Source organism: Staurois parvus, unplaced genomic scaffold, assembly GCF_062004578.1.
Source record: "Staurois parvus isolate SC_StPar_1 unplaced genomic scaffold, SC_StPar_1.0 ptg000287l, whole genome shotgun sequence".
NCBI lineage: Eukaryota > Metazoa > Chordata > Amphibia > Anura > Ranidae > Staurois > Staurois parvus.
The window spans coordinates 25,053,505-25,077,771 of record NW_028318083.1 but is presented as its reverse complement, the minus strand read 5'-3'; the positions used below and the strand labels follow the sequence as shown (position 1 = coordinate 25,077,771).

Here is a 24,267-nt window from a genome sequence, read left to right as displayed (position 1 = left end):
ACGTTTTTCAGTTTCCAGGCAGAAAGAACAGTAAAAATGCAGTCAGGGCACAGGACAAAGCACTAGGGACAAAATGTATGTGAAATGGTTTGATACAGTAATGTTTTACTATGTGATTTTAGTGAATGTCACTTTTTGTCTTTCAAATTTCCCGCCGTCCCATCCCCCGTATGTCCCGACGCTCGCAGGGGACGGAATCCAGATGACAGATGCTGGCATCTGCCGGATTACATTGCCGGGGACACTGCAGGAGGGACATCGCGGGAGCGCAGGACAAGGTAAGTGATCGAGAGATCCCGGAGCAGCACTGCAAGGTATTCCTGAGTGTAGCTCGGGGTTACCGCTTGTGGTACTGAAACTTTACCCCGAGCTACACTCAGGAATACCGCCAGGGAGGTTAATAGCAAATAGTAAAAAATATTGTTCACATTTTCATGGGAAAAAAAGGACATAAATTTTATTTAGGTGCAGCGTTGTATGACAGTGCAACTGTCAGGTAAGGTAACGCAACGGCATAATGCAAAAAATGGCCTGATCGGGGGGGTGTTAAACCTTCAGGAGGGCAAGAGGTTAATAAACATAGGATACTCATTCATGACCATCATTTTGGGTTGCCTATCACAACCCCCAAATAACAAAAAATTTGTGGAGTTTTTCTTTACAGATGCAGGTTTTGCTGGATTACATTCTATATACACATTTTATACCTGCATATACTATCTTGCCATGCTTTGTTAGGAAAAGACACGCAGACAGGCAAATACTGTGCATAGCCAGCACACATATGCATGAAATACAACTCAGAATAAAGGAGGAAAACACAATATTAGTGTACATTACTATAAAGAAGACATGTATATATTTTATTGCCATTGTAAAATATAAATGACAATTTATTTGCAAGTTACAATTTCATGTTGAAATATTCGATTTTCTTTGACACATTCTCTTCAAGCTAAACAGTACTAAAAGTATCTACAACCCTGAAACACATTTTAAGTATAAAAGCAATCAGCAGCAGGACCTACTGCTGGCAATCATAAATATATACATTTTCATTGTTTGCCATTCATTCTCTATTACATTTATTTAAAAACAAACATGGTAAAATGTGTATTTTGATAAAGGAAGAAGGTAACATTTTATTATGATTGTGTATCCCACAGAGAACATACAATCTGTGTGGTCTGGCAAGGCATTTCAACCACAATGCATATATAGCAACGTAATATTCACTGTAAAAGGATTGTAGATTGTAACCTGCTTGTTGGAGCAGAAAACATCTTTAAATAAGTAACATTTTACAAGTAATGTCTTTATGCGGACAAGTCATATAGTAACATTCATGTTACATCTGTAACCACAAAACAGTCTTATGTGGATACACGCTCATGGGCATTTTACCACTGGACACAACAGCATTGTGCCCAGACGTAGCAAAGGGTGAGGCACAGTGTTTTCATTATACATTATATATGACATTTCTTTGTACCCATCGGTGATAAAAGTGAGCTGCATGTATCAAAGAAAACAACTTATATAAATATCTAATGAGGTAAAAGGTACTGTGTTATCCATTTTCTGATCTGTGAGCATGCAGCAAAAATAGCGCACGTACGGTCGCTTAGAAGGGTAAAGATTTAAACATGAGAATATATGAACATTTATTGCATAACATATGGTCAAGTTTAATAGAATCCAATGAATATTGTACTTGTTATGGGGGAGTACGGCTAGGGAAAGTTTGGGCTTGAATCATAAAAATCTGGTCAAGGTGCAGTTCTACATAGAGCAAAAGCTCGATGTCCAAGATATTTTTGTTTCTTTTGTGGTTTTAGGGATTGAAGTGTGTTTTTATATGAGAAGCTGAAAATGGTTTTATATACCAATTCAAATTGGGCATATTTTATTGCAAGTTAATTGGATATGCCTGAAACGCTTATACAAAATGGGCCACACCGCTGCTGCTACTTTTTAATTAAAACTTTATTGTCAACTGAGTAGTAATATCCCATCAGACACAGCCTCCTCCCCTGACGTGTTTCACTCTAGACCCGCTACAATTAAGATTTACGTTAGGGCAATCTGTGTCAAGGGAATATCGTATGTCAATTGAGAGATTATTGCTCAGTGAACAATAACATTTTATTGAAAAGTATGTAGTGGTAGTGCAGCCCTTTCTTCCTATACAGTGCATACTACTCAGGAGAGAGATGCATCCCGTTGGTCCTTAAGCACCTGCAGCTGGTTTGGCCATAGGTCTGGGAGAGAAGTCAGGGTATTGTTTGAACATACCTGAACCCAGTGCATTCCCCAGCTCAGATTTTCTTTAATTAAGGAAATCTTAGAATTCTGCAACTTCCCTTAATATCTAACCTGTGTAGGTAAGCTGTACCAACTTCCAAAGCCAAGCTGCAATGGCTCCAGGTCAAGCTCTTCCACCAACCTGCTGCCCCAATGTACAGTCAATGGTCCCCAGTATTAAAATATATCTCAGGGCTCCATAGATTAGCACAGCTTTATACACGTTTTGTAATTTTCTATGAACACGCAAAGATTACTTTGGGTATACACTGTCTATGAAATGGCAAAAATACAGGTTCGAAAAAATGTGAGCAATCCCGATCAACACACATAGGTCAGATGAAAAAGAATTTAACTGCACACCATAACTTAGGGCAGAGAACTCTTTGGAGGGCAGGATGTTGTCAATTTTTTCAGTTCAAAGAAATGTACATTCAATATAAGATTATATGGCGTGGGCAGAAGAGAGAACTCCCTATGTAGGAATGTAGCTTTAAAACTTTGATTTGGCATCAGACATATTAAATTGAAGACAATCACCCCAGATTAATTCAGAAAGGCTAAATTCCAATCGGTCATGAAAATGCAAAGAAATTAGCCCAAAGCCCCGTTCATGTGATACACATTGCATAGCACATTGTTCCAGGCTTCTTGCACAGCAATTACCTGGAAGAGAGAAGAAAGCAGAAAGCAATCTGACAGATTAACACTGACAATATAAATATCTGACCTACTACGTATGTGGATCGTATTGACTCAAATTCATACCTATGAAAAACACTGTGTAGGAATACTTAAACTAATGTACAGACAGGCATACATTAGGAATACATTTTTGCAGTGAAATCTCCCACAAAATTTACATATGCAGGTCAGGTTAAGGATATAGCAATAACATTTCAGTGAGAATTAAGAACATGTTTATAATGAAATTGCAAACTTTGCACCTTTATAGTCTGTTGGTTTTTGGTCTTTGACATAATTTTCTTAGATATTTGTAAAAGCAGCAAACAGGCTAGGAAATTATAAAAAAAAAAAAAAAAATGTATTGTGGCAATTGAAAGCTTAAAACAACAGTGCCAATTCTTCTTCGAAGGTCAGTTTGGCAAATTTGATGAAAATATGAAACCCCCCGCCCCTATATATATAAAAAAAAAAAAAAAAAAAAAAAAAAAAAAAAAAAGACATTGATGTAATATAAAAGTTCCCTGAACTAAGGAATGGACGTAGCCACCTGGACTCCTTAATACGTTTAGAAGATAAAACTGTAAAATAGATTTTAAAAAAAAGGAAAAATATAGAGATAAAAAGAAGCTACTAACTATTTTTAACCATTATAAATAAGCCCCTTAAAACAGCACAAAGCACTGAAAGGTAAAACTGTGAACACGCTTACTTTATAAGGCCATGCAAAGAGCAAAGATAGTGTGCAAAGTGTATTCATTCACAGCAGCCAATCAGATTTACTGCAGTCAGATGAGCAACAGATTGATTGGTCGATAAGGTTTACTAAACTATAACCTGTGTCTTTTTAAACATGCCTAAATGAAGCCATTGTATGAAATTAGAGCAAGCAAATTTTCAAGAGGAAAAGTTGCACATAACAACCAATCGTATTTCTTTCCCAATTTCTCACTGCAACAAAGCTGGGACTAGATCGATGTCTACGGGCAACTGAGCTTCATTTTCTCCACATTTCATCACTCTATTTTTTTATGCATCTTCCCCAATGTGCTTTCAGGATACATGCTTTACAAATATGCAGTACTTGGTGCAGAAATAGTTGTAGGACTGGGAAGCACATGATTACACAGTACATGTTGTCCACATCATAGAGCTTTGGCACTGGTTGCATGTGTTATGTGCGATACTGGCTTCTGAGGATATCTGCTGTACATATACACCTGCAGCAAGATTGTAATGTCTACAATGACCTGCAGGAGGCCACAGATGGTAAACTGAAAAGGAGCTTGATTCAAAATAAAGTATGCAGTCTTAAATGTGTCTCCGCTGGTCCACATCAGAACCATTTTGATGCTGAAAAACAAAAATAAAACATAAATTAGAAAATGCACAAATTGATTATATAAGCAGCAAAACATCATTTCCAAACTTTTTTTATTATTTTTTTATTTTATCAGTGTATTTATTAGTTATTTTCTAATGTATACAAAATATTTAGTAATCACATTCTAATGATTTCATTTCCGAGAAGAGATCCTGAATACATTGTAAGCCCCCCCCCCCCCATGTGAACATGGAAGTGTTCCTATACAGTAAAAGCAATAAAACATCTTAGATTGTAAACTCCAAAGGAGCAGGGCCCTCCTAACCCTCTTGTATTGAACTGTATTGTTGCTGTGTTTTCGGTGTACTGTTGGCGCTATATAATTCCTGTATTATAATAATAATGATGATGATGATGATGAAACAAAAATATAAGCTGTGTCAATGCATTGTAATCCTTTCTGTACTTGTGGTGGCTTTTTAGGATAAGAACAATTTTAGCAAGTACAGAAAATACCTGCTGATCTTGCCTGAAATGCAGTGTCCTTGTCTAGGTCTTCAAACAAAAGAACTGGTAAGTTGCAATATATTAAATGTTTATTTTTAGGTTCCATTCACATTTAAACAACTTTGCAACTTTGGATGGGTGCAACTTGAATACGGCTTTGGCTTTCATTAATGATGATGGACAACTGTTGCATGTATAACATTTAGGTGCAACTTTCATCCGATTTTTGAGGGTTTACATTGCAGCCTACCGCACTCAAGTTGCATGAAAGTTGTACCAAAGTAGTGCATGAACTACTTTGAAGTCGATGCAACTTTGAAGTTGCATATATTTGAACAGTTCTCATTGAAAAACATGGGGTATAACTTGTCATGCAACTTTAGCGTCCAAAGTTGCATGGCAAGTTGCACAAGTGTGAACAGAGCCTTAATACCACTTTAAGACACTGAGCCTTAGACTGCCAGTTTTACGAACTGTGAAGTGAGATCTGGTGTCACTGCTGTGAAAAGAACTGGCACCATATTCATCTCCCTGCTCCATTCAGTATATAGATCTGTGCTTCTCCTACTGTTCGATTATTCCAAGTTCCCTCAGCAGATTACCAGTCATCAGAGGGATAGCTATGACCTAAGGAAGCAAAGCCCTGCTCCTTTAGCAGGATGACCACCTCCACACAGAGACACCATCCAGATTATGGAATTGTAAATTAGTAATGGGGGAACGATCAACTGCAGGGAGTCTAAAGGCAATATTGGTGGCTCAGTCTTCTGATTGGAATTTTAAGGCACATCTTCCAGAGATCAGGACCTCTAACAGCCAGTGTTACATGTGAATGTTAAAACTGTTACATTGGTTACAATTCGATCTACCAGAATGCTGTCACACAGGGGTTCTGCTGGTTTATGCCTGTAAGTTACTCTAGGATTAGAAAGTTCCAAACAAATGGGCCACTTAATATACTGGCTGCACTCTAAATTGCCCTAGGGTACACAGAGCCCACCCTGCGCCAGAGCTGATCTTAAAGGCAATAAGTGGCTGTGACTTACTCTAAATAGCTATGGTAAGGAGCTACGGGTTAACATTTGACTTATTCTTGGTGAGCATATTAGAAAAAAAAAAAAAAGTATAGATTGGAGAATTTTTTTTTTTTTATAGGCATATTCTTTATTGGGAGAAGAACATAGTGTACAGTACAGTACAATGGGGTACTTCCAATTTCAAATATTAAAATAAGGAAACCATACTAGCTTGTAGAGGAAGGAGTACATCTCAAATACAGCGAAAAGAATAAATGAATTATACATCATGTATAACCTGACTCAATTTGTAAGGCAGTATACAGTTAGGTCCATATATATTTGGACACAGGCACAATTTTCATAAATTTGGCTCGTATGCCACCAGAATAAATTAAAATGAAATAATCCAAATGAATTTCAAGTGCAGACTTTCAGCTTTAATTCAAGGGGTTGAACATAAATATCAAGTACAAATTTTAGGAACTGCAACCATTTTTATACACAGTCCCTCCATTGGACAAATGAATATAATCATAAATAAAATGTTCATTTTTCATATTTTGTTGACAATCCCTTAATGGCAATGACTGCCTGCAGTCTGGAACCCATGCACATTACCAAACACTGGGTTTCCTCCTTTCTGATGCTTTGCCAGGCTCTAATTGCAGCTGTCTTCAGTTATTTGTTTATGGGTCTTTCTGCCTTTAGCAAGGGAAACACATGCTCAATTGGGTTGAGATCAGGCGATTGACTCAGCCATTGCAGACTATTCCACTTTTCCTTCAAAAGCTCCTGAGTTGCTTTTGCAGTGTGTTTTGGATCATTGTCCATCTGTACTGTGAAGACAGTTCAAATTAGGTTTGCTGCATTTGGCTGAATCTGGGCTGACAGTATATCTTTAACTAGTAGCCGACCGCAGATAGCCGAATGACGGCTGCACTGCGGCCGGCCAGTTCTGGGTGGACGTCATATGACGTCCCACCAGAACGCGCTCTCCTGCGCGCCCCAGGGGGCGCGCACCTGGCGATCTCCGTGATCGCTGTGTCCTACGGACACAGCTGATCACGTGATGTGGTAAAAGGCCAATCACAGCGGCCTTTTACCACCTGATCAGCGGTGTCCAATGACACGCTGATCAGAGGGAAATGCAAGTGCCGGTTCTGGGCTGCACTTTCCTCACGCTGTCAGATCGTGAGGAAAGTACTGCCGAGAACCGGCAGTTGTCAGAGCGAGGATCGGCACCGATCATCAGGGCACTGATGATCAGTGCCCTGATGATCGGTGCCCAGCAGTGCCACCCGCAAGTTCCGCCCACCTGTGCCCAGCAGTGCGCCCACTAACTCCGCCCACCTGTGCCCAGCAGATCACCCACCTGTGCCCAGCAGTGCACCCACCTGTGCCCAGCAGTGCACCCACCTGTGCCACTCTGCAGTGTCACACACCTGTGTCCAGAAGTGCCACCTACCTGTGCCCAGCAGTGCCACCCACCTGTGCCCACCCACCTGTGCCCACCAGTGCCACCCACCTGTGCCCACCAGTGCCACCCACCAGTGCAGCCCAGCAGTGCTGCCAGTCAGTGCCACCAGTCAGTGCCCAGGGGTTGTGCCAGTCAGTGCCGCCAGTCAGTGCCATCTATCAGTACCCATCATCAGTGTCACCTATCAGTGCTGCATATTAGTGCCGCCTATCCGTGACACCTCATTAGTGCTGTCTATCAGTGCCGCCTATCCGTGCCACCTCATTAGTACTGCCTATCAGTGCCCTTTAGTGCTGCCTATCAGTGCCGCCTATCAGTGCCCATTAGTGCTGCCTCATCAACGCACATCAGTGAAGGAGAAAAATTACCTGTTTGAAAAATTTTATAATAGAAACAAAGAAACTTTTTTTTTTTCAAATTTTTTGCAACTTTTTTATTTATAGCGCAAAAAGTAAAGCACCCAGTGGCGATTAAATACCACCAAAAGAAAGCTCTATTTGTGAGAAAAAAATGATCAAAATTTCATATGGGTACAATGTTGCATGACCGCGCAATTGTCAATCAAAGTGCGGCAGCGCTGAAAGCTGAAAATTGGCCTGGTAAATAAGGGGGTATAAGTGCCTGGTAGGCAAGTGGTTAAACACTGCAGAATTCATCCGGCTGCTTCTGTCATATCATCAATAAACACCAATGACCCAGTGCCACTGGAAGCCATGCATGCCCATGCCATCACACTGCCTCCACCATGTTTTACAGATGACGTGTGCTTTAGGTCATGAGCTGTTCCAAGCCTTCTCCACACTTTTTTCTTCCCGTCATTCTGGTACAGATTAATCTTTGTTTCATCTGTCCAAAGAATGCTTTTCCAGAACTGGTCTGGCTTTTTTTTTTTTTTTTTAGGTGTTTTCTGGCAAAGTCTAATCTGGCTTCTCTATTCTTCAGGCTTATGAATGGTTTGCACCTTGTGGTGAACCCTCTGTATTTGCTCTCATGAAGTCTTCTCTTGATTGTAGACTTTGACAGTGATACGCCCACCTCCTAGAGAGTATCCTTCACTTGTCTGGATGTTGTGAATGGGTTTTTCTGTACCATAGAGTGTATCCTGCAATCATCCACCACTGTTGTCTTCCGTGGACGTCCATGCCTTTTTATTTTGCTGAGCTCACCAGTGCATTTGTCTTTCCTCAGAATGTACCAAACTGTTGATTTGGCTACTGCTAATGTTGCTGCTATCTCTCTGATGGATTTGTTTCGTTTTTGAAGCCTTACAATGGCCTGTTTCACTTGCATGGACAACTTCTTTGAACGCATGATGTAGGTTCACAGCAATAGATTCCAAATGCAAAATACCACACTTCGAATCAACTCCAGACCCTTTACCTGCTTAATTGATGAAGAAATAATGAAATAGTAGCCAACACCTGGCCATGAAACAGCTTTTAATTCAATTGTCCAATTACTTTTGGTCCCTTGAAAAAAGGGGGGATGGCTACTTTTAAGAGCTGTAATTCCTAAACCCTTCCTCCAATTTGGATGTACATACCCTCAACTTAAACCTGAGAGTGTGCACTTTTAGCCCATATCCATTATATTACTATAGCTTTTATAATTTTATGATATTTAGCAGGACACCCTCTGTGAATGTAAATATCTTTCTTGTAGGGTAGCGGAATGTTAACTGCGGCCACCATCTTGCACAGTTGGTGGTATTGCCCTTTGCCAAGTGCAAGTGATTAACATTCTAGCCATCAGTAGGGATTCTTTCAGGAAAATATGGTGAAATTTATCACTAGCTGGGTCAGGAAAAAAAATGCCCAATAGGCATTTCTTGGGGTAAAAGGGTGAGCGGGATGGCCATTTGAGAAAACCAAACCACCTGAGACCAACAGCCCTGAATGACCATAGTAAATGATAAAAGGTGCAGCTGGCCTCTCTGCATCTGGGGCAAAGAGGACTGAAGTGCGACAAACGAATAGGAGTAAAATAGGCCCTGTGAAGAATATATAAATGAGTGAGATGGTAAAAGAGGTTCGGGGAAACCATTGTGCATTGGTCTGGCACCTCATCTCAATCCTCATCCTCCAGCTCCCCCCCCCATGCAGCCTCAATGTTAGCCAGTAGGGGGAGTGATCAGACAGCACTCGGGGACTGAAGCCCACACGACTGTGCATTAAAGACTTAGAAATTAAAATGAAAACAATGAGGGATATGGTGGTATGTGAGGTAGAAAAGTAGGAGAATGCCTTAATCATAGGGTGCATATTTTGCCAGGTATCTACCATTTCAAAGTCTGTCAGAAGTTTACCAAATCTCATGACGTGAGATGGGGTGGGGACAGACAGGTCAGGACCTAGTTTGTCAAGATGGAGATCGATCACAGTATTGAAACCTCCCTGCCATACAGAAGGCATGGTAGGATACTGGGCCATAAAAGGGTAAACCCTCAGTCTAAACTGTAAATTGAAATGGAGGGGGAATATAATATGCCAACAGCAACAATTCAACCTAATTGAGAAAAGAAAGAAAAAGGAACCTGCCCTGAGGATCCAATTGCAGAGTCAAGAGTTGAAATTGTGCAGTCTTAGCAACCAGTATCGCGCGATTCCCTGGGAATTAGAGATGTAAGGAGCCTGATAGGCCCAGCTAACCCAAGGTTTTTTAAGGGCTAGCCGTAAATGGCCTGTAACATAAGTCAATCAACCAGGACTGAAACATTTGCCTGCTGTGACTTAAGGTGGGATGAAACGGCAGTTCATTTAGATTTTGCCCACATGCCTTGGATGTTCCAAGTCAAAAACTTTAAGATGGCCATGATGGGATATAGGAAATGGACATGTGCAAGCAGATCGACAGGAGCAAGCTAAATAACAAGCAGAGCATCTCATAGACCAAAGTAGTACATATACAATTTCAGATAAATATAAGCAAAAAAAAGAAAAAAAAAAAGAAAAAAAAAAAACAACAAATACAAAATGATAGCTGTAGAATAAAGATATAAGAAACTATATGTATACATAGCAAATAGGCCCCACATGGGGAAGCATCAATAGTACAGGTTACCTCATGGACACATCTCACATTTGCAACTAGAACAACTGATAACTAAAATCAAACCTAACAAGATGTAGTCCAATAAACAGACTCTGGACCAGCGGGAAAGAAACTGGAGAAGGCGCTTCCCAACTACACATGGCAAAGTGCAGGCTGGCCAAGCAAACAGTTCTTAAGTAGCAAAAAGAAAAAGCCCAAAAAAGAAAAGATGTACAAATCCCAATGGTATTCTAAAGGCTAGGGGAGCGAACCTTCGCTGAAAAGCATGTGATGGCATAGAGTGCTTGATGTCCAGTGGAAGGGGTAGAAGCGGCTGGAAGGGGGGAGAGGAAAGGGAAGGAGAAAAAAAAACAAACCAATAGACATCCAGCCGGGAGATTCTTGAGGTATGTGTAAATGGTAACTTCTCTTTTGCCATAGAGACTGGAGGGGAGAAAAACAGGGTTATGGAGAAGGATATGAGTTTAGACAAGAATGCTGGCCTACCAAAGGTGGTGATGAGCAGAGTTTCAAGGACTGAGGCTGGGTCTGAGCCCTCTGCGCCTTCAGGCAGGCCCACAAATCTAAGTTTACATTGCCCAAGCCTGTTCCCCATGTCGTCTTGTTTTTGAAGAGAATTCAGTTGGTGTTGGAACCGTTAGGTGGTGACCTGTAATGATGGCAGGTCATCCACTTGGCTAATCTGTGACCTATAATCTGTGTAATTCAATTAAAAACAAACTGAAATTGTTGATTAGTGGCGAAAAAATTAAGTTTTTTGGGGAGGAAGTTTACTACCGCTTTAATACGGACCTTGGATATTTTAAACATTTTAAGTCATCACCAAGAAGTCTTTTTCCACAAACTGAATGCACCCATTTTTTTTAATTTTTCACTGTAATTAAAATTTTGCAATTCTTTAATTCAAGATTGTGCCTTGCATCATACTTTATTGCTCGCAGCCAACATTTGCAATATATTAGGACTAAAACTTGGTGCTTTTCTGGGTGAAAGTTCCAATAGACTTTAGCAGCAGCACCACAAGAAAATATCAGAGACACTTCCATAATTGATTTAAGGTATTACTAAAGTCATTTTTAAAAAAATTAAAACAAACATGTTATACTCACCTGCTCTGTTCAGCGGTATTACACAAAGCGGACCCAATCCTCCTCTTCTCAGGTCCCCCTGCTGGAGATCTTGGCTCCTCCTCTTCTTCGTGTGTCCCCATAGCAAGCCGAGCACAGCTCAGAGCACCAATGACACACAGGGGGACTTAGCACCCCTTACCCCACACACTTCCCCCTCACTGCATTTGATTAAGGGGGAGGACAAAAAGGAATAGGAAACTTTTTCTTAGCTTAATACAAGGAATGCATTAAGGTAAAAAAAAGTTTTTAGCTTTGGTATCACTTTAAGATCCCAACGGGGTAAAGGATCTTAGATGGTGTCAAACACATGGCGTTAGTGTGAGGAATATATGCAATGTTGAGTTAGTAACTAAAGGATATGGTTACTGTAAATATTTTTACTATTATTAAAGCAGAGTATGTTAGAACTACATTTATGGTTAAGTTTATAGCTTTTAACTTAAAAAAAAAAAAAAAAAAAAGCTAGATCCTGTGTCTTTAAAGGACTAAAAGCGGCCATAGATTTCCGATTTTCTTGCCTAATTATCGGCCGATGGAAGAAAAAAAAAAAAAATAAATAAATATCGGCCGATATTCATACCGTTAGTGGGGAAAAATGTTGCCCGTTTTTCTTAATTTTAAGAGATTTTGAAAATCGTCCAAGGTGAAAAATCCTGGGACGATTTGTTAGATCAGCCGATTTTCGCGGTAATTTATGGTCAAATTGGCCGTTCTTCTGGCAGATTTGACAATAAATTGACTATGAAGAAAAAGAAGGAATAGAAGAAATAGATTTTGCACGAGAAGAAGAAATAGAATATCAAGTAGAAGAATAGAAGAAAAGAGAAGATGAAATAGATTTTGCAGGAGAAGACGGAAAAGAAAAAAAGGTGCAACATTGTATCTATTTGTATGCATTTCGGATACAGATGTTTCTATTCAAGTACAAATAGATACAATGTTGTTTCTCTTCTTCTGCATAACCTATTTCTTCTGTCAAATATAATAGCGGGTCTCTATGCAGGGACATCGCTATTATATAAATTGACGGCCGTAGACGGGACTAAAACCCGCCGACTATTTTTTTTAATTAGTGGCTGCGTCGGCCGTCTGAACGACCGATTTACGACTTTTGAAAAAGAAAAAAAAAACGGCCGATTGTCCCCACGTCTATGGCCTGCTTAAGTCATTAAGCCCACTTCACTTTAGGCTCAACTGTGCCAAAGGATCCTCCTAGCTTGCAGCAAGAGCATGTGACCTAATGTTAGAAGATTTTATTTCAGCTTTACAATTTCATTTTATAGAAGTTTTTAATGCACATGTTCCAGGGGCTTCTCTGCTGAACGATGTCTTTATTCTAATGTCTTGAGTTCGGCTTTAACCCCACACACACACACACTTATTTTTGGATGGACAAAAGAGAAATTATGCTCTAGCGTCTGGCCTGTGCCCTTTAATATAGCTCAAAGTTATCGTTTACATCATCGATCATACAGGATATTAGAAAGAGCTTTAAGGGATCCATAAAGGAGATATACTATAGTAATACAAAGCAAAGACTATGAAAAGCCTACAAGCCTAATGTCACTCATGAGTATTACAGCAATAGGTGCAAGTGGTAAATTCCATGTTAGTGATGGAGTGATAGAACAGTGTATGTAGTGTCCTCCAAAATTAAGTTACAGCTTTGCCTTTTTTTTTTCTTTATAGAAGGATTCACACATCACTTCTTCCACACAAATCCCAAAGATATTTTTCCTCATTTACCAATCTATGGCTCAATATATATCATATATTTAATAGCTGTTTGATCGTTATAGCTCTCTCCCATTTAAAGTGGTTCTAAAGCCTTAAGGTTTTTCACCCTAATGCCATCTATGGATTAAGGTTCTGTGCTGCACAATCCCCCCCCCATCCCCCCCCCCCTTTTTACTTACCTGAGCCCAACCCGATCCAGCAATGTGCACAAGAGCAACAACTCTGGTTGGCAGGGAGGTCTGGTTCCTATCATTTTCTTACTATGACTCAGGTCCTTCACATCACAGCCCACTTTACATCAGTATCCTCAGTTCCCTCGTTCACATCACAGCCCCCGACATCTCAATCCCCCCCCCCCCCCCATCTCAGATCACAGTACCCTTTCATAAAAGGCTCCTCTCACATCACAGCCCACCCCAACATTACAGCCCCGCATACATCACATCACAGTCCCCTTTGCAATCACAACCCCCCACATCACAGCCACCTTTCAATCACAGCCCTGGTCACAGGGCCTTCCTATCACAGCCCCGCCCCCCCACATCATAGCCCTCATATCACAGCTCCCCCTTCTCACATCACAGCCACCATATTGCAGCTCCCCGTCATATCATGGCACCCTATATCACAGCTCCCCCTCTCACAGCACAACCCCCCATATCACAGGTCCCCCGCTCACATCACAACCCCGAATATCACAGCCCCTTATATCACAGCTATTCATATCACTGCCCCACATATCACAGCTTCCCCTCTCACATCACAGCCACCCATATCACAGCTCCCCCTTCTCACATCACAGTACCTATATTTCAGCTCCCTCCATCCCATCATAGCACCCCATATCACTGCTCCCCCGCTCACATCACAACCCCCCATATCACAGGTCCCCCCCTCACACCACAACCCCCCATATCACAGGTCCCCCCCCTCACATCACAACCCCCCATATCACAGGTCCCCCCCCTCACATCACAACCCCCCATATCACAGGTCCCCCCCCTCACATCACAACCCCATATATCACAGCTCCCCTTCTCACATCACAACCCCCCATATCACAGGTCCCCCCCCTCACATCACAACCCCCCATATCACAGGTCCCCCCCCTCACATCACAACCCCCCATATCACAGGTCCCCCCCCTCACATCACAACCCCCCATATCACAGGTCCCCCCCCTCACATCACAACCCCATATATCACAGCTCCCCTTCTCACATCACAGCCCCCTATATCACAGTTCCCCCTCTCACATCACAGCTATTCATATCACAGCCCCCCTCAAATCACAGATCCCCCTCTCACATCATAGCCCCCATATCACAGCTTCCCCTTCTCACAACTCAGCCCCCCATATCACAGCTTCCCCTTCTCACATCACAGCCTCCATATTGTAGCTCTCCCTGTCACATCATAGCACCCCATATCGCAGTTCCCCCTCTCACATCACAACCCCCCATATCACAGGTCCCCCCTCACATCACAACCCCAAATATCACAGCTCCCCTTCTCACATAGCAGCCCCCTATATCACAGCTATTTATATCACAGCCCCCCAATGTCACAGCTTCTCCCTCTCATATCCAGCCCCCCCATACCACAGCTTCCACCCTGACTTCAGAGCCCCCATATCACAGTTTCTCCCTTTAACATCACAGCCCCCTCCCCCCCATTTCACAGCTCAACCCACTCACTTCACAGTCCCTCCTAATCTTCTCCCTTCACAGTAATGCCTTAAAACAGCAGGGAAAAGGGGCAGGAGGAATGGCAGGGTGGACTCCTCTTCTGTTTTCACTCATCTGCTGGCTGCCACTGCAGGGTGGGAGGCACACATAGGGAAGTGGGAGGGAAGAGGCACAGAAGATCTGCAGTACTGAGGGCACGAGCTGCCCAACTCTTCTTGTTAAAAAGTGAGTGACCCGCTTGTTAACATGAAAGGTTGGACAGCTCCAGTTTCCCCTGTAGACCTGTAGTATCTCCTGTCCTCTTCTCTTCCCTGCTGTGAGTTGAACAGCGGCAGTGGTAGGCGAGTATATATAGAAGAGGAGCCCACCCTGCCATTTCTCCTGCCCTCCACAATGCTGTGACTTTTAACAGCTGCAGCAGTGGGGGGAGAGGAGTCCACTCAGGCTGCTAAGCAGTGCAGTAGCGGTCCGGAGCAGACTATCACTTGGTCCAGATCTGGATCGTGGTCTGCCATTTAGTGATGCCTGATCTAGGAGAACATATAGAAATTATCCTGGAAAATCCTAAAGTCTGGTTCAATACCCTTCTTTGCATAACAGATTAGTCAGTGTATAAGGGGTACAAATAGCATATTGACTTGGTCAGACTGACCTTCGCAGATCAGTCTACAGGTATTGTACAGTACAATTGTAGGACAAGGTATGAGTCTTTCAAATGGGTGTTTCCTTAAAGCTCTGCAAATGATTTGCCACTTTCCATCTGCTGAATATAGTGAATTTACATGTGTAATTTTAAATATTTTTAACTTTGCAGCTTTTATTAAAATAATACCCAGTAACCCTGCTATGAAGTTTCTTGTTCAGACATTTCCTGTTATAGATCAACAATACTCTCTCCCTGTCTCCCAACTGTGCTTTGCCATCCTTTGACGTGGGATTCCAATGCTCATAGGCTGCAACACACATTACACAGGCATGGTCTACTATTGTCAACATCAGGAAACCCGAGCTAAGAAATGTCATACAGCAATAGCTGGATTGTGTGCAAGTAGACGGGAAGTTACTGTAGAGAGAAACAACAAAGAATAAAAAAAGGTTAAAAAAGTATTTTAATTTTACAACATGTCAACTGTTTATGATACATGGTGCTTAACCTCTTCACGCCGGCGCCCCCCGGCCCTTTAAGGGGTTTCAGCCACTGGGAGGCGGGGCAGGGTTTTAGGGTCATGTGACCACCATGATTCGCTGTCACGATTGGAAAAGGATCCCTGATCGCAGGACGTGCGCTCTCAGCATGTGTTGTCAAATGGTACGCAAAGATGCGGCAGCTCAGCGTCAAGGCCCAGCTGCCAAGAGGACGCATATTTGTGTACGGTCGGCGTCAGGGGCTTAAGCAAACTAAAGATCATTCAAGGTTTACTTCAACTTTAAAGGCCAATTAAACTTTCAGCTGAAATAACGTCCTTATCGGATGTCTCCAACTTACAAGCCAACCTCAATGCACTGTTTAATTGGGCAACTACAGTATGTGGCAAATGAGGTTTAATGTTGATAAATGTAAGGTTATGCACTTGGGGGCTAAGAATATGCATGCATCATACGTACTAGGGGGGGGGGGGGGTACAGCTGGGGGAATCAATGGTGGAGAAGGATCTGGGAGTTCTGGTAGATCACAAGCTTAATAATGGCATGTAATGCCAAGCTGCGGTTTCTAAAGCAAGCAAAATCCTCTCTTGTATTAAGAGGTATAGACTCCAGAGAGAGAGATATCATATTACTCCTGTACAAATCATTAGTAATACCTCATCTGGAATATGCAGTTCAATTTTGGGCACCAATTCACAAAAGAACATTGGGGAACTGGAGAAAGTACAGAGAAGGGCAACCAAACTGTTAAGAGGTATGGAGGAGCTCAGCTATGAGGAAAGATTAGAGGAACTGAATTTATTCTCTCTTGAGAAGAGGAGATTAAGGGGGGATATGATCAACATGTATAAATACATCAGTGGTTCATATAGTGAACTCGGTGTAGAGTTATTCACCCTGAGGTCATCAGAGGACAAGGGGGCAATCTTTACATCTGGAGGAAAAGAAATTTAATCTCCAAACACAGAAAGGTTTCTTCACAGTAAGAGCTGTGAAAATGTGGAATAGACTCCCTCAAGAGTTGGTTCTGGCCAGCTCAGTGGATTGCTTTAAAAAAGGCCTGGATTCTTTTTTGGATACACAGAATATAACTGGTTACTATTTATAGGTAAGGTTGATCCAGGGAATATCAGATTGCCTCTCGGGGATCAGGAAGGAATTTTTTCCCCTGAAGGAGCAAATTGGATCACGTTTTGCTGGGGTTTTTTTGCCTTCCTCTGTATCAACTGCGGATGTAGGATTATAACTTTTTTTGGTTGAACTGGATGGACTTTCAGCCAGACTAACTATGTAACTATATAAATATATAGCAGGTACACAATAAAAGGTGTTTAAAATGTCTTACATTTTATTTTCTTTAGAAAGCAGAGATAATAGAAAGCCTTTCCTCTGCCAGCATGCCAGCAGACCCTTGCTCCCTAAGTGGAAGCGCTAGTACAATTACCAATTTTGTTTTGCAACTTGTCCTATTTATCACAACAAAAGTACAGTTGCAAGAAAAAGTATGTGAACCCCTTGGGATTACGTGGAGTTTTGCATGAATTGGGCATAAAATGTGCTCTGAACGTCATCTAAGTCACAACAATAGAAGAACACAGTCTGCTGAACATAATACTACACAAACATTAGATGTTGCCATAGTTTAATTGCACATAACATGTAAACATTCACAGTTCAGGGAGGAAAACGTATGTGAACCTTTGGACTTAATAACTGGTTAACCCTCTTTTGGCAGCAATAACCTCATTCCAAACGTTTCCTGTAGTTGCAGATCAGACCTGCACAATGATCTGGAGTAATTTTGGACCACTCCTCTTCACAAAACTGTTTCATTGTAGCAATATTCTTGGGATGTCTGGTGTGAATCGCTCTCTTAAGGTCATGCCACAGCATTTCAATCGGGTTGAGGTCAGGACTCTGACTGGGCCACTCCAGAAGGAATATTCTGTGCTGTTGCAGCCATTGTTTTGTTGAATTACTTGTATGCTTTTGGGTCATTGTCCTGTTGCATCACCCATCCTCTGCGGAGCTTCAGTTGGCGGACAGATGGTCGTACGTTTTCCTGCAAAATGTCTTGATAAACTCTGGAATTCATTTTCCCATCAATGACAACAATCCGTCCAGGCCCTGAGGCAGCAAAGGAGCCCCAAACCATGATGCTCCCTCCACCATGTTTTACAGTGGGGATGAGGTTTTGATGTTGGTGTGCTGTGCCTTTTTTTCTCCACACATAGTGTTGTGTGTTCTTCCCAAACAACTCAATCTTGGTTTCATCTGTCCACAGTATATTTTGCCAGTAGTGCTGTGGAACATCCAGGTGCTCTTTTTCAAACTTCAAACGTGCTGCAGTATTCTTTTAGGACAGCAATGGCTTCCTCCGTGGTGTCCTCCCATGTACTCCATTCTTGTTTAATGTTTTCCTTATTGTAGATGTGTCAACAAAAATGTTAGCATGTGCCAGAGATTTCTGTAGGTCTTTAGCTGACACTCTGGGATTCTTCTTTACCTCATGCAGCATTCTGCGCTGTGCTCTTGCAGTCATTTTTACAGGACGACCACGCCTAGGGAGAGTAGCAACAGTGCTAAATTTTCTCCATTTGTAGACAGTCTGTCTTACTGTGGACACATAAACATCAAGGCTTTTGGAGATACTTTTGTAACCCTTTCCAGCTTCATGCAAGTCAACAATTCTTGATCGTAGGTCTTCAGAGAGCTCTTTTCTGCGAGGCATGGTTCACATCAGACAGTGCTTCTTGAAACCAGTAAACCCAAAACAGGTGTGTGTTTTTTAAGGGCAGGACAGCTGTCAGCAACACATCCAATATCATCACACTGATTGGAGTCGAGGTTGGCTCACTCCTGGCTCCAATTAGCTCTGGGAGAAGTCATTAAGCTAGGGCCTCACATACTTTTTCCTCCCTGCACTGTGAATGTTTACATGTTATGTGCAATTAAACCACGGCAACATCTAATGTTTGTGTAGTATTATGTTCAGCAGACTGTGTTCTTCTATTGTTGTGACTTAGATGACGTTCAGAGCACATTTTATGCCCAATTCATGCAAAAGTCCACGTAATCCCAAGGGATTCACATACTTTTTCTTGCAACTGTACGTTATTCATTCAGTCCATGCTGAAGTTCAAGCCATAATTCTCTCTATAAAAAAACAAAAAAAATAAAATTCAGCTGCTACAAAACCTGTAGAGGCTGACTTTTAATAAAAGGACACTCGCCTGTCCAGGGATCCAGCACCATCCTCACCTGGACTAGTTCTGCACTAGTCTTCAGGTTCCCGATGCCGGAATCTTTATTGCGGGCAGCAGATTGTGACAGCTTGCGGCTTCTCAGCTGGCTTCCTACTGCATATGCACAAGCACCGCTGTGCTTTGTGAATGGTCCCGAAGACCTGTGACATGTCCCAGAAAGCTGCAGGTGAAGGGAGTGGGGCTTGAACTTTTGTTCAGATTGCCTAGGTGATCTGAGCGGATGTAGGAGCAGGTACTTGTCAAAAACTACGTACCCCCCCACAAAAAAATATAAATCTTTCAAATATGACAGGGGTGGGGTAGGAGAACATAAAGCAGGACTTCCTCTTTTAGGTGAAGTTCTGCTTTCATTTCAAGTTCTAAAAAAAAACTTTTTATATATAGTTTTTTTTTTTTTTTTAAGTGTAATGTAAGCCATTAGGAAAAGTTTAAAACTCCTGTACAGTTTTCACCGCTTTCTGGAGCTCCGTTGCAGCTATGTAACCTCACATCCAGTCGTGATGACAATGATTTACCTGACAGGATGCAAAGGGAACTCTCTAAATGAAGCAGGGACAGAAATAAAAATGCTTTTCTTATTGTTGGGAAAGGACAGAACCCTTTTCAGATATGTATTTGTATGTGTGCCTGTGTTAGAGAGTTCACTTCACTTCCTGTTGGCTGAAACCACTGTCACTAGGACAGGAAGTGAGGGGAATTCTCTCAAACACAGTCCCCAAAAGCAATAAAAACAGGCAGGAGTTCTAATATTTCCCACATTATCTAAATTTAGAATAAATGATTTTGGCTTGGCATAGACTTAAAGTGTTACTAAACCCACAATAGTAAAATCAGTCTGTATATGCAGTAAAGCATGCTTGTTATACACACTGTGGACCCTAAGTGGTTAATTCTCTGCAATGTGTAAAAAGGCTGTTTGATCATGTCTTGTCTGATTCTCCCCTTTTCCAGTGTCCCCCTCATCTCCTGATAAGACATCATGTGGAGTCACTCTGCACATGCTCAGTTTGGTGTGTATTGCTAGAGAGGTTTTTCTTTTTCTTGCAAGGGTGCATGTGATCAGCACAGGGCCAGTCAGTGGTCAGGGGTTCTGCATCCTTTCTAGAGCAAAATTAAAACTCCCCCTACAAGCTTTAACATGTGCTCTGCTGGACACTGATATAAGTCACAAGACTGATCTAACTGCTGAAAAAGGTATTTAGCAGTTTATAGTTACTAAAATAATTGCATTTCCATGTTGTGTGCACTGTGGGAAACCAGATATAATGAATGCAGGGTCCTGGGTTTAGCAACACAATAACAAACTAAATGTAAATTCCCAAAGCACATACCAACTAGAAAACAATACAGTGGCAAAAAGGTAAAAGGAAAAAAGAAATGGAAGGGGTTATTAGGATTAATAAATGGTTAATTGAGAAAAGCATTGTCTCCACTGATCAGGTTTGCTCTAGCTCAGTAAGGATCCGACCATAAAACACATCTGTTACCTGTACTAACGAGGCTGCAGCAGTGGAACTTTATAGCAATTTAACAAATGTGCACTGAACATCAAACATAACCGATTGTTGCAATGATCATTCAAGCACAAGATTCTCTGAATGGATTTAACCTGACTGCTAGTCCTAGGTGTTATACGGAAAGTGGGAATATTGGGGGTGGGGGAAGGGGGTTATTAACTTTTATAAACACCCTAAATGTTTAAATTTGAACTGCATGCAAAATGCATATACACAGAAGGAATACAAATAAGGGAGTTGTTTTTTAAGCTGCCAAATTATTTATATTTCTGATCATCCAGTTCTGAGATTTACACAGCCCTGGCAACACATCATAGCCTGGTGAGTGACATGGTTTTTCAGTTACAGTGAAGCTGACCAAACACAAATAGATTTACTTTACTTAGTCTGCAGGCTGAATGAAAGGAATTCCAACAGATTCGTCCATCCGCACAAATGGATTGGATGGACGAATCCCTCCAGCTCGGCAGTTGTATTCTGACGGTTGTGAGCGCCAGCTGTCAGAAAACCTAAACAGTGCCTGCAGCTGATTGGCTGCAGGTGCTGTTTGAAAAACAATTTTCAACCCAGGTCCGTGCACAAAAATTCAATGAATAATTGACTGAGTGAGCCAGCAGGGCTGCCTAATGCATTCCTAACAGTGTGTTGTGATCTTCTGTGTTCTGGGCATTAGTCCCTGCGTGCATAGGACTCTAACAAGAGAAACGATCGGTACAGCATTCATTGCCATCCAGCCGCAACCAGACGTAGACTTCGAGCGGCTGCAGGCAGCAGATCTGCATGTTGTACCTGTGCCTCCCAGGTGGATGCACTTGAATGGCGCGATGCACACTGGGTAGCTAGATGCCCCCATGTGCAAGGGGCCTTAGGGTGCAAACATTAACCCCTTGATGCCGACGCAAATATGCGGTCTCACAGAACTAGGCTCTTTTGCGTGCGACCACATATTTGTGTATCTGTCTTTGTGCTGGGAACACATCACACGGCTCGCTCCCAGCACAAAGACTGGGGTGTCATGGAGATCCCAGGGTCCCATACAAATGACTGGAACCTGGAACGCCCGATTCCGGGTCACCTGATCGCTGTGATAGCCTGGGATTGACTTTCACAGTGATCAGTCACTGTGAAGCCTGCCCCCATGTTTTCTCTCTCTCTGAATGGAGGAGAGAGATACATTATATCTCCCTCTCGCCTTGCAGAAAAATAAATATTAATAACGATAGAAAAATAAATATTAAAAAATAAAGAAAAAATACCTAGATCTAGGTCAGTGTCATGGTTAGTGTTTGGGTCAAGATCAGAGTCAAAGGTTAGGACTTTTTTTTTCCTTCTTTAAATTAGTATCAGTGTCAGCTAGTGTCCCTGTGTTTTAGGTAGAACAAAAAAAAAAAAAATAAAAAAGCAAAATGCGCACTATTGTTTTTTTAACTGTACTACGGGTACAAACAACAAATGACAGACATATGTAGTATGGCTGCGATCATTAGGAGCTGGAGAATTTATCTTGGGTTGTTCTTTGGTGGTAGGTTATGGCAGTAACTAGAAACACAGCTAAATTTAAAAAAAAGATTTTGTTTATTTTTTACCATTTTGGGCTAGGATTCCTTTGATAATAATAAAAACAAATCAGGAGATATCCATTCCATTTACCATCAAATGAAAGCCCAATTTGTTCTGAAAAAAAAAACAAGGTATAATTCACCTGGATGTACAAAGTAGTTGTGATATTTATAGTTTTACTAACACATATCAAAGATGCAAAACTTTTCTTTGGCATTAAGATTTATTTTACCCTTAGGCGTGAAGTTAATATTAGATACTGTATGGGGAAATCATCTGACAGGATACAATGCTTTGCAATAATACGAATGTTGCTGAGAAGTTGACACATAATCAGCACAAGGTATAATCGGTTTATTTCAGTGGCACATTCAGAGAAATATGCTGGTATACTCCAATGCAGAACTGATTGCCGTTCACATAGGTACTGTATACAGCCAGCCATTCACTTGTACTGACAGCTGTACTGAGAATCTGTGGCTCCCCTCATCTAGGAAAGAGCCAGAGACTTCAAACTGGAGGACTTTGCAGCCTCTACACATCCGTGAGACCTAAACAGCACATTATAGAGTAGGCACGGTATAGCAGTATTCTGCAGAGACCTGCCTCAAATGCACTAACTGCTGGAAGCAAGTGGTAAGCATAATAATATGCTAGCTTACATATTTACCACATTTGAAAAAGGGTTTTTTTTTTTCGGTCCTAAACTTTATAATTAAAGCATTAACAAAAACAATGTATACTTTCTAAAGAAAAACTATAGTTTTCTTAATGCTTTTTAGATGTACACATAAAAGTTATACGTTAACCACTTGCCTTCCTGAGGATTTACCCCCATTCCTGACCAGGCCATTTTTTGCATTGCGGCACTGCGTTACTTTGACAATTGTGCGGTCATGCAATGCAGCACCCAAATTAAATGTATGTCCTTTTTTTTCCCACGAATAGAGCTTTCTTGCGGTGGTATTTGATCGCCTGTGTGGGTTTTATTTTGGGAGGAGGAGGAGGAGGAGGAGGAGAAGAAGAGCAAAAATTTTGAGAAAAACCCCCCACTATTTTTTACTTATTGCTATTAAACATATCCAGTAAAAAAAAAATGTAAAAATCACATTTCGTCATAAATTTAGACCAAAATGTATTCTGCTACGTCTTTGCTAAAATAAAAAAAAAAAATCCCAATTCGTGTAAATTAATTGGTTTACGTGAAAGTTATAGCATTTACAAATGGTGGTATATATACTGTGATTTCTTTTTTTTGCCTTCGTAGTAACGGCAGCGATCAGCAACTTGCGGGATTGCGGCGGGCATTCTGACAGCGGGGGGGAACTGACTGTGTCACTGACATCCCCAGTAACACCAATACAGTGATCAGTGCTAATAAACAGCACTTAGACTGTACTAATGACACTGGGCGGGAAGGGGTTAACATGTGGGGCACAGGGTTAACTGTATGCCGGTTTTACTGTGGTAAACTGTGTGCTGTTTTACGGTTTTCAAATGTAAGCACACTGCTTTGCATGGTTCTGCCATGCAGAACCATGCAAAGCAGTGTGTAGGAGCTGACGGGGGAGAGATCTGTATTGTTTACATACAGTGCTCTCCCGCCGTCTGTAATGCGCCTCAATCCCGGGTGCTGGTGAGTAATCACTGGCTGGGACCCGGTGATTGACAGCCGAGGCCGCAAATAGTGGCGCAGGTAGGGAGCATGCACAGCTCGCATGCGCCCCCTACCCTGAAATGCAAAATCACACACACCTATATATATATATACACACATATATACACACACACACAGACTTGATTTTGCACACCCCTGCGGTCCCGTAGCAGTATATCTGCTATTGAGCGGCGGGAAAG

General features: G+C 41.7%; 1 protein-coding gene across 2 annotated transcripts in view; it reads right to left on the bottom strand.

Annotated features, from left to right (window-relative positions):
• Positions 1 to 826: 826 nt before the first annotated feature.
• Positions 827 to 24,267, bottom strand: part of SLC66A2 (solute carrier family 66 member 2) — a 150,501-nt gene continuing 127,060 nt past the window's right edge. For both annotated transcript variants that reach the window (XM_089682334.1, XM_089682336.1), the window contains one exon: positions 827 to 4,341. In XM_089682334.1, the coding sequence (XP_089538460.1) occupies positions 4,134 to 4,341 (208 nt within the window). In that variant the 3' untranslated portion in view covers positions 827 to 4,133. The remainder of the gene's footprint in view (positions 4,342 to 24,267) is intronic.